This window comes from Nicotiana tabacum, chromosome 9, assembly GCF_000715075.1.
Source record: "Nicotiana tabacum cultivar K326 chromosome 9, ASM71507v2, whole genome shotgun sequence".
Classification (NCBI taxonomy): domain Eukaryota; kingdom Viridiplantae; phylum Streptophyta; class Magnoliopsida; order Solanales; family Solanaceae; genus Nicotiana; species Nicotiana tabacum.
The window spans coordinates 126,834,143-126,845,125 of NC_134088.1; the positions used below are offsets into that span (position 1 = coordinate 126,834,143).

Here is a 10,983-nt window from a genome sequence, read left to right on the forward strand (position 1 = left end):
TTTATACGTAGTTATGCAAGCAAACGCGATCCATACACGATGTATTAAATATTTTAGGATATAATAAGAAACTTAAAAGACACAAACAACATATTGAAGTAGCTGTTTAAAATAGCAATGTAGAGGAAAATATTCTAAAGTAGGTCGCTGCTTCAAGATGCGACCTATCAGAAAATAATTTAATGAAAATTATCCTTTATGGAACGACCGATTTGGTGTAGTCGCATCGTTCCTTTATTTTTTTTTCCTTCTCTTGCCCTTCCATATTATTAAATAATCCTATTTTATATTTTAGCCTACTTTTTTTATATAATAATGTTATCTTGTACCTTATTTTTTCTTTATAATATTATAAGTTTATTCTTTACTTATTGGTGCATAACATCATAAAACGACGAAAATAATACAATATATTCAAATATTGTATATATCAAAATAATAAAATACAATACAATAAAATACAATACAATACGATACATTATGAAATAACGACCATGAAACTATTTTATATCACTTGTGGATCATGAAATTATATTAATACTTTATTGTTTCTTTCCCTTGATTTTGACAAAGCTTGGAGGCTAAGCTAAATGTTTGGTTTGACCGCCAATGTTACGGTGGGATGAATATGATTTATTCACCTTTAATTAAAAGTTTCGGGTTCGAATTATGAAAATAATTTTTTGTAATATGATACGTTTTTTCTTTTATTGAGCCATACGCTATCGCTATCCAATCTGGATCAGTCGAAGCCCGCTGTGCGAATATCGTACACCGAGTAGAAAACGAAAAAAGAAAATGTTTGCTTAACCTCATCAATTGCGATTACTCATATCTACTAGGTCAATACAACGTCACTAGTAAAATTTTCTTATTAAACGTACTATAGAATTGGACTTCAACAAGAAACTGAAAATATTCAAAGAGAATTTTTCTATTTTTCATTTTCCCACGCAGGGTATAATTATTGAAAATAGATGCGACTAAAGTGAAATAATGATATTAAAATTGAAAATATATAAAGGAGAAAGGAAATGTTATTGACTCAAGTGGAATTCCCATTACAAGATAAAATCTGAACTTACACTCAAGTTTTACAAAAAAATAATTTCTCTTTAATTTTTTTTTCTTTATCTTCCAATAAGTAGGGCGGAATTTTTCAAAAAGCTATATGAAAGCCATTCGTGCTTAACAAGTTAAATGAGATTACGATCTTGCATACTTATAAAGTTTCAACTAGAATTTGTTCATATTTAATAAGGAATAAAAAAGAAAATAATAAGGAGTAATAAATACACCATCTGGTTCACTTTAATTGATTTTTTGACATTTTTTTTGTGATCCACAATATTTAATTTTTTCAGATCAAGAAAGAATTAACTTCTTTTTGTCAAAATTTCCCTTGAAGTAAAGAGCTTAAGAGTATTTGTGATATTTTTAATGAACAAATTAAAGTTAATATGATCATTTTTATTATTAATTAATGTTAAAAGGTGAATTTTTTAATATTTGTAAAAACAGCAAAAAAATCAATTAAAGTGTACGGAGAGAGTACTTACTAAATAAACATAATTAAACAAAATTACCAACAAAGGTTGAAATTTTTGAAAATGAAAATAAAGGATATTATAAATAAAAGGTTAAAAAATCTGTTTTTTTCCCTCTTTGAAAGAGTAAAAGGGTTTTAAAAATACCATTTTAATTTACAGCCTCACTAAAAAGTCCATCCCACGTGCCTACCCCAGCCCCCCCTATCCAACTACCCCACACCCTCCTATGTATCCTCTTCTCCTCCTAATTCCTATATATATAAATCAGCTTATAGCCATCAGTGTAAAAAGGAGCAGAAAATACCAACATATATTCATTCTGTTATAGCACACAAAGCACAAAAGGGAAAAAGAACCGTTCTTTTTTGTGAAAATCAAAGCCAGAACCAAACCAAATTCCCATTATATTTATCCATTTATTCCATTTTATTCAAATTTTATCGCATTTTCAGTCTTGGGTTCTCAAGACTCTTACATATCATTGAGGTAAAGTTTGAATCTTTATTGTTCTTTTCATGATTTCTTGTGGATTTTCATGTATTTTTGCAACTTGGGTTTTAAAGAAGCTTGTGAAATATTTTGTTTTTGTTTTTGTTTTTGGGGTTGCTTCTTTTTCTTATGATCTGTTAAATGTGGGTTCTTTTCTGTTTTTTTCTTCTCTGGTTTGAACGTGTTTCTTGGACATTTTGAGAGATTGAGCTGACTAAATTAGAATATTCTGTGCATTTTTGTTGTCTGAGGTATTTGGGATATTGAAAATGCCATTGAGAAGTGCCTAATTTGAAAAGATTCAGTTTTTGACACTTATTGTAAAGTTTATGTTTAGTTTGCACTTTTCTGAGACAATTGAATCTGCCTTGTAAATGTTCTGCTGTTGTTGAGAAAATATGTCTTGCTTGAATTGTTCAAATATAAAAATGAAAAATTACTCAACTAGTTGTAAATGTTCTGCTGTTGTTGAGAAAATATGTCTTGCTTGAATTGTTCAAATATAAAAATGAAAAATTACTCAACTAGTTTGAAAAAAAGAATTTTTGAAATTTGTAGTCTGATATGATGTTTCAAAAGTTGCAAAAATAGTTGGTTCCGGCAAATGATACTTATGATTCTCTTTTCCTGGAGACTTAAATGGTAGTGTTAGTGTATTAATACAGCTCATAATGTGATGTACAAAAGTTATACTTGTTGATGTTTTTACATTTGGCAGTTGATTAATTATTATAATTTGAATCATTCAAATGCTAAGTATATACTATTACTATTGGCAGGATTTTAAGGTTTCAATAAGCTATTCAAGATCCATTTTGAAATCGTATGGGGTTATCCTTTTCATACCCACTTGCCTCTCATAGTGATTTGGAAACTTCCCTTGAATCTGTCATTGTGAAATCTATTGATTTTGGATACGATGAGGGAAAGACGCTACTACAATCAGTTAGCTTCAAGAGTAAAGATACAGAACCAACAATACTGCAATCGGATGGCTTTGGAAAGATGTCGATAGAAAAAACTGTAAGCTTTAGGACAATGGAAAATGCAATGGAGTTCAGTAAAACTTCATCAGAAGAGAAGCACGAGTTTAATGAGTTTCGTAGGTTAGACAACATGAACGGAGAGTCTCCAAAATCTCCTCTAGTATATACTAACAGCCCCAAACATGAAGCAGCTTTAAAATTGCAGAAAGTGTACAAGAGCTTTAGGACTAGAAGAAAATTAGCAGACTGTGCTGTACTTATAGAGCAAAGCTGGTATGCTTTTCTATCCAAAAAAGAATATGTCCTAGCTTAAAATTCTGTTGATTTGATTTTTCCTGACATGTACTTTTGAATAATTTTCAGGTGGAAGCTATTAGATTTTGCAGAACTCAAACATAGTTCTATTTCATTTTTTGATCTTGATAAACACGAGACAGCAGTTTCACGTTGGTCGAGGGCAAGAACTAGAGCAGCCAAGGTAAAATTTGGATCATATCATTTATGCTTCTGAAAGTTAATGCAAAAATTTGAATTTACTCTAAGATGTTTGCTGACTTTTATCTTCTTCATGCAGGTTGGCAAAGGCTTATCTAAAAATGGCAAAGCCCAGAAATTAGCGTTACAGCACTGGCTGGAAGCTGTACGTAGAATTTCTACGTTACACTAAATTTGTGTTTTATGCCAAATTTCTATTTTTTCTAATGTGGAAAAGGTTTCCTGTGGAACAGATTGACCCACGACATCGTTATGGACACAACTTGCATTTCTATTATGTCCAATGGTTGCATTCTCAAAGCAAGGAGCCCTTCTTCTACTGGTAATTGTCTAGATGACCGAATGATTGAATTGTAAAGATAATGCATCGTAAAAGTTTCTCATTTGCTAACTGTGTTTCTCTGAATCAGGTTGGATATTGGAGAAGGAAAAGAAGTGAATATTGTTGACAAATGCCCTCGATGGAAACTTCAGCAGCAGTGCATTAAGTACCTTGGTCCGGTAGGTCTTAGCTCCATTTATTAGTTTGTAGTAATGAGTATCTCGCTAATTGCTCTTATGGGGATTTGAAAATTTACTTACCATCGATTTTTTTCTTCATTCACAATAGATGGAAAGAAAGGCTTATGAAGTTGAAGTGCAAGATGGGAAGCTCTTCTACAAGGAAACAGGGAAGCTCCTTAACACTACCGATGAACCAAAAGGTGCTAAGTGGATTTTTGTCCTTAGCACCTCTAAAACTTTATATGTTGGCAAGAAATCGAAAGGCACATTTCAGCACTCCAGCTTCTTGGCTGGAGGAGCCACATTAGCGGCTGGGAGAATAGTTGCCGAACAAGGAGTGTTGAAGGTATGTTGATATATCACTTGCACACTTCCAATTCGACTTATATTGACACCTTATTCTGATTCCGGTCTAATTCTTTTTGTCTTCATTAACTGAATTCTACAGGCTGTCTGGCCTCATAGTGGACATTACCGACCTACCCCAGAAAACTTCCAGGACTTTGTTTCATTCATGAGGGAGAACAATGTCGACCTCAATGATGTTAAGGTACAAATTTGATCTTTTTAGGTTTTAGTTCATAGTTTTCTAAAATAGAGTCACATGCTGATTAGTTTCACATTACGCAGCTTGATTCCGACGAAGATGAGCAAGAATCCGTTGGCAAGAAGAGTGGTGTTTTCCTCAGAGGCAACTCTTCTGAGGATGACTTTCAAAAAGATGTTTTGGAGACGGAAGCGAATGTTTTAGAAGAGTCAACTTCAGAGAAAAGTGACTTGAAAGTACAACAGAATGCTGCTGATATACAACTATCCGATTCAAAACCATCTCATAGCTTCAGTAGCAAATTGACTAATCTTCAAATTCCAAGCAATGATGATTTCTTACAGAAATTAAAAAATGAAAGCGAAGCTACTAAATCTAGTTCCAACTCCTTCTCATTAGAATCACCGTCAGACGGATATGAAACAGCAGAAGAACTGTTTGCTCTTGAAAAAGATCAAACAGATTTAGAACACAGCTCTTCTATCGAAGAGCTCGAGGAAAGTAAAGAAGAGATAATTCCAGAAGAATCTATTATCCAAAGGATAAATTCACACAAGGATCTTAAATCATATCAGTTGGGAAAGCAACTGTCCTGCAAATGGAGCACCGGAGCTGGACCTCGAATCGGATGCTTGAGGGATTACCCTTCACAGCTGCAATCCCATGCTTTAGAACAAGTGAGCTTGTCCCCGAGAAGTGCTTGCCGTCTCAAGATGAGCTTCCCTTCGAGGGCATCAACGCCAACGACCTTGAGCAGGGTAATGCAGGTTTCCTGTTCCCTTTCTCCTCTGGGGAACAAGACTTTATCTTGCCTCAGTAGCAGATATTCCTCTCCTCCATATAACGGACCCTAACTTCAGTTGCTGAACCTCACACTCATGAACTAGAATTAGCTTTTTTTTCTTTTCATTAGTCTGTTCTTTCACTGTGAATAGACAAGATGACATAGGGATTCTTTCTGATTCTTTTTAAAAGAATTCTTCCATAGTTTTTTCTATTCAACTGTAAACAATTTTGTTGATCCTAGTATTAGATTGCAAGATGCAAGTTGTAAATTTTTTTTGAGTTCCAATACTTTGTAATTGGAAAAGAAAGAATTGAGAACAAAAAAAAGGAAATCATTCATACATTCTTACTCTTGCAGTGTTGATAAAAGAAAAGAAACAAAGGGCTTCCATTTCATACATTTACTGCCATTGTTCCCATTGCCCTCTCCTCTTTAGCTTCTATGATGTTTGCTAGTAGGTGATTTGTATGAGAATTAAAAGGTTAAAGATCATATGTTGGTTGACAGATTGATACTTCTGGCTCATAGAAATTGACCAATGAATTAGATGTGACAGATTGATATTTCTGGTTCTTGTAAAGCTGGCCATTTGGAGACTATAAAGTTTTGAATGAGGGAAAAATTAGTTTTGATTAGAGCTATATTGCTCGGACTCTTCAAAAATGTCATCGTATGCGTATCAGATCCTCCAAAGTGCCGCAATATTTTTGAAAGTCCGAGCAACATAGGATTAGAGTCTCATGTTTTCCACAGTGACTTTGTTCTATGTTTACTTAGTATTTGCTTTTATAAACATATAGAGCTCTGTGTTAAGCCACTGCTAGGGGAGAGTATATTTGATTTTGATTGTCAATGGATCTTTGTTTGTTTCCTAGTTTTTCTTAGATAAAAGAACTGTTGAAAGGGTACAGGAAACTGATGCAAAGCATGACTCTTTAACAAAGTTTAATATGGGCTAAAACCTTATTTAAAAAATACATTATTTCTTTCTGACAATCTCTTGTCAAAGCAAATAATATAGACAGTTTTGTTAAGACTGACTGACTCACAGGTCAAAGCAAATAATCTCATTATGATTGCTTCCAACTTCTTGGAAGTAATTAATGAAATCCCAACCATTTAAGAAACATCCAAGCACATGTTGATCTAGATCAAGATGCACAAAACTGAAAATTTTATTAATTTTTGGCCTCAAAGTTGTGGACTATATTATAACCTAGTGGTCAATGAGGCGAGTAAAAGCTTTGAAAATCAGGGTTCAAATTCCAGGAGAAACAATATCTTAGATGATTTCTTACCATTTGCCTAAGCATTGGTTGGACAGAGTTATCTGATACTTGTGCTGGTGATATAACAAGTATCCTATGAAATAATTTAGATGCGCAAGCTGCCCGACACCATGTTGACTATGTAGATTTTGAGCTCAGAAAGAACATTTATTGGTTAAAAGTTGACATGAAAAGAAGTGGAACCTAATCTAACAGATGTAAGACAACATAATGGGCAGATGTGTTGGATGAGGAATTGCATTATTTGCAAAGCCAATTGTTACTGTCTAAGAGATTCAAAACATGGAATTGTTAAAAGTACAGACAAAAACTGAAAACAAACAAAGTAGATCTCTTTTCTGCAAAATCTGCTAGTATAAACCTTAATATTTGTTGAGTAAGTTCATGAACTTGTCAATAATTAGGGAATATTACTAATAAATATTATTCTATTTCCAAAAGGCTGCACTTATCATGCTATTTACGTATTTAAAACTTGCAATTTGGACATGCAAGTTTTCTTTGTAACCACTTATTGATCCAAAACATTAGTAGTTTAAATAATTGTTGCATTAACTTCATGGTATCATGTTCTGTTTATTTTTTACTTTTCCTTTAACTAATTTTTTTTGGGTTTTAATTGAGTAAAGAACATTAAAGTACAAAGTCTTGGTTTTTGCTATCTACTTCCAGCTCATTAGGTTACTTGGAGCCCAACAATTGGTTTGAGTGTTCTTTGAAAGATTTGTGATCTTAAATTTGTGGATTGCATATCTAGGAAGTTGCTTCAATGATGGATAATTCTTCTTAAATTATTGTTCAAAAGATATATGGAAGATTGCATTTGTATGTACATCCAATTATGAGTTTAATATTAAAAACTTTATCAAAATATTTTTCGGCTCATTATTATTATTATTATTATTATTATTATTATTTGATAAACTGTCGCTAATCCTATTTAGCGACGGATTAGCGACAAATTATTAAAAAATTATGTTAGCTACGAGCGATTTAACGATGAAGTTTGTAGCTAATTTTATTTTTTTTAGTGAAATTTCCGCTATTTTGGGCCTCATAAACAGCTGGTTTTCATTACTCTTACTATGTTAGTTTTGTTAAAATTTCATTCAATTTTTCTTATTTAGTTTTCTCTTTATTGATTGGTTTCCTTGTTTGGAGGAGAGGGTGAAGTTTAAATTCTTACATCTGGCAGCAGACACAACAACCATAATACCAAATCATAATGTGAACACTTTCATTGAACAAAAAGATTGCCTAATTATATAATATTTGATTAGCCTTGTTAAGTAGATCTGGCACATTTACTTTAAACAATAGCATTAAACCCAGCTTATACTTGCACTTTGAAGTCGTACGGAAATACTATTTAGTTGTAATAATGGTCTTAGTTCCATGCATTTTGTTGATGGCATTATTATTGCCTAATTTGTATAGTGTGTGGACTAATCTTTACGTTTAAAAATAATTTGTACTTTGCATGTTATAATTATCCAATACATTTGTTTATAATTTAGATGAAGTTATATATCTTCTTGTATTTAATTTCCCAAAATTGTTGAATCGTCTCGAAATACACCAATTGACTAAATGGTATTCTTTTTTCAAAAGTGGGGAAAAAAAGTTGATTCACACCAATCATATATTATATATTAAGTGACTAGTTTGCCCTTCAATTAAACATTACATTAAAAATATGTTGTACAAAAATGTAAATACACTTTCTAATAAAATAAATATTATTACATGAATTTAATGCATATACGTTAGGTGTATAACATAGTTGAAGAGAGGCAGATTTCAATGAATCTAATGCTTACTGCCTTACCAGAATGACTGTTACTTTTCCAACCTTAGTATTCCCTATGGAAGAAGAAGAATCTCAAGAGTCTCCAGCAATTATCGCAATTATAGCACACTGGAGAATTCTGTCAAATAAAATCCTAATTTCCCAGCTCTCTCCCTCCAATTTTCGTACTCAGTGTGCTCTTCTATCTTTGTTTTCTCCTTTTAGTAAAATGGCGATGGTGGGTCTAGGGAGGGTAAGTGTACGCAGACTTTATCCCTACCCTGGGGTAAAGAGGCTATTTCCGATACATTTTCGGTTCCCTTCCTCCAAGAACTTCCCACCTTGCTCTTGGGTGACTCGAACTCACAACTTCTTGGTTGTGAGTGGAAGGTGTTTACCAACCCACTATTGTCAAAGAAATATAGAGCAAGGGCCACAAATAAAGATACAAAGCGAAATGAACTTGAATGTAAACACATGCTTCTTTTGTGGCCATATTAATTCTCTTACCCATTAGCCTTCCTCTTTTCATTTTACTTTTTTATTAGTTTGGTTTCTATCATGTATAGTAGCATTAAAGTCATACAACATCGAAGAAAATAAAAGACAATTATAATACTCAAAAGAGTTTTCAAGAAATATGTTGCTTAAGGAACAAAAATCTAAAACATCATTTTATTATATATAGTACCTTTGTTTGACTATTTAAATGTTGGAAGTTGCAGCAATTATTTTGTCTTTATTTCGTTATCTTGGTATTTACGTGCTAATTTATTCGGCCAGAAAGGGTGCCAGTACCATTTTCGCTCCTGCATCTCAAATGCTTTGCAGAAATCCTATGTACCCATTGTCATTTGTCTACGGACGTAAACTTGCCTCCCTCAGCATATCTTTTCCCTTTTAGATTAATTAACGTTGGATTTAATTTAGTAGTTTTATCTCTTGTTTCTTTTCTCACTATTTTGAATTATCTCTTTAACTTTTATCTCAAACCAGGAAAAATTAAATTTGTGTATACGGTCAAATCCGAATTTGCCCTTCGAAAATAAGAAGTAAAATCAGGTTATCGAGCTCAAGATTCAGGGACCGATCAATATCGACCTCGAGTCAATATCGAGCTATGATATGAAGTAGTGTTATCGAGCTCAAGAGCCAGAGCCCGATCAATACTGAGCCCGAGTCAATATCGAGCTCGAGTCAATATCGAGCTCGAGATCCTGAGATCGACCAATACTAAGACTGACGACCAAAATCGAGCTAAGAGACAAAGAGTCGTTGTAGCCGCACTTAGGGAGAGAATCTCGGCGGGAATTAAAGAAAAACTAATTAACTAATCTATCATGGGATCCCCACTATGTATTTTTTATTATATCCAAAGTAGAATTTTCTCACTATATTAAGAGTGAGTATCATTTCTATAAGGGGGATGGAACATCCAGAGAAGAAAACATTGATACACTCTCATATTCAGAAATTATTGAAGTTTACACACATATAATAAAGATTATTCTTTTTTTGGGTTTTGAACATTGGTTCATCTTGTTCATATAAATATCATTCCCCACTCAATTTTGATTTGTTTTAATTCCTTTTTACAGTCAATATTCGATATATCTCTACTTATTTTTCCAGTTTGTACCAAGTTATACCACGTATCCTTAGGACTAGGGCTGCTTATCGGGCGGATCGGGCAATTATTTACTTTTAACGGTTCGGCTTATCGGTTATCGGTTTTAAATGTATTAATCCGCTAGCCACCCGATAAGATATCAGGCGGATTGGTATCAGTTTAGCTATTATCGGGCGGTTTATCAGATTAATTCAATCTGTATTACAGAAGACTATTTTGGTCCTTCATGTTACAACCTATTAGTTGTTACACCAAAATTGACACCTCTAAACACTAGAGAAATCTGCTAGTGCCCACTGATGCTGCTTTCAGTTCACTACAAATATTGGATTTGGAGCAATTGATGCAATTGCACATGACGCACATACCATTTTCATAAAGATCACATCAATACTAATTTAATATGTAAAGATCTAGATAAAAAAATATTTAAAGGCAAAGTTGTAAAAATATTTAATTTACACATGCTTAAATCACTATTTGCTAGTACGTGATTAATCCATATACAGAAATAACAAAGACTACAAAACTTTATACACATATTTACACATGCTTATTAATCACTAATTTACTATCCATATATAGTAACCACTTGAAATCTTAACTATTTTATAATAATGATGAATGAAGATTCTATTAACACTTAACACTTCCTAACATGGCAATTAGCCACCTGTCAAAATGAGTCCAGAATACAACTAGAGATAAAATGGAAATTTAGACATAAAATCTATAACAATTGGAGACATCCACAAAATACAACTGCTGCAACTAACGCCTTACAGTGCTTCAATTTCTACAGCTTCAAAGTTCAAACAACAACCTAAGAGTCTTTGGAATCACTCTGCAATGGTAGAACCATTTACATTATTAATAGCATTCAAAAAATAACAAACTGCTAACATCCAACAACCTAG

General features: G+C 32.9%; 1 protein-coding gene across 1 annotated transcript; it reads left to right on the forward strand.

Annotated features, from left to right (window-relative positions):
• Positions 1 to 1,839: 1,839 nt before the first annotated feature.
• Positions 1,840 to 5,628, forward strand: LOC107816143 (IQ domain-containing protein IQM2). The gene is made up of 9 exons (XM_016641831.2): positions 1,840 to 2,036; positions 2,819 to 3,298; positions 3,389 to 3,503; positions 3,600 to 3,665; positions 3,754 to 3,842; positions 3,931 to 4,021; positions 4,131 to 4,370; positions 4,473 to 4,574; positions 4,655 to 5,628. The coding sequence occupies exons 2-9, from the start codon at positions 2,865 to 2,867 to the stop codon at positions 5,423 to 5,425; spliced, it is 1,908 nt and encodes a 635-aa protein (XP_016497317.1). The 5' UTR covers positions 1,840 to 2,036; positions 2,819 to 2,864; the 3' UTR covers positions 5,426 to 5,628.
• Positions 5,629 to 10,983: the final 5,355 nt, after the last annotated feature.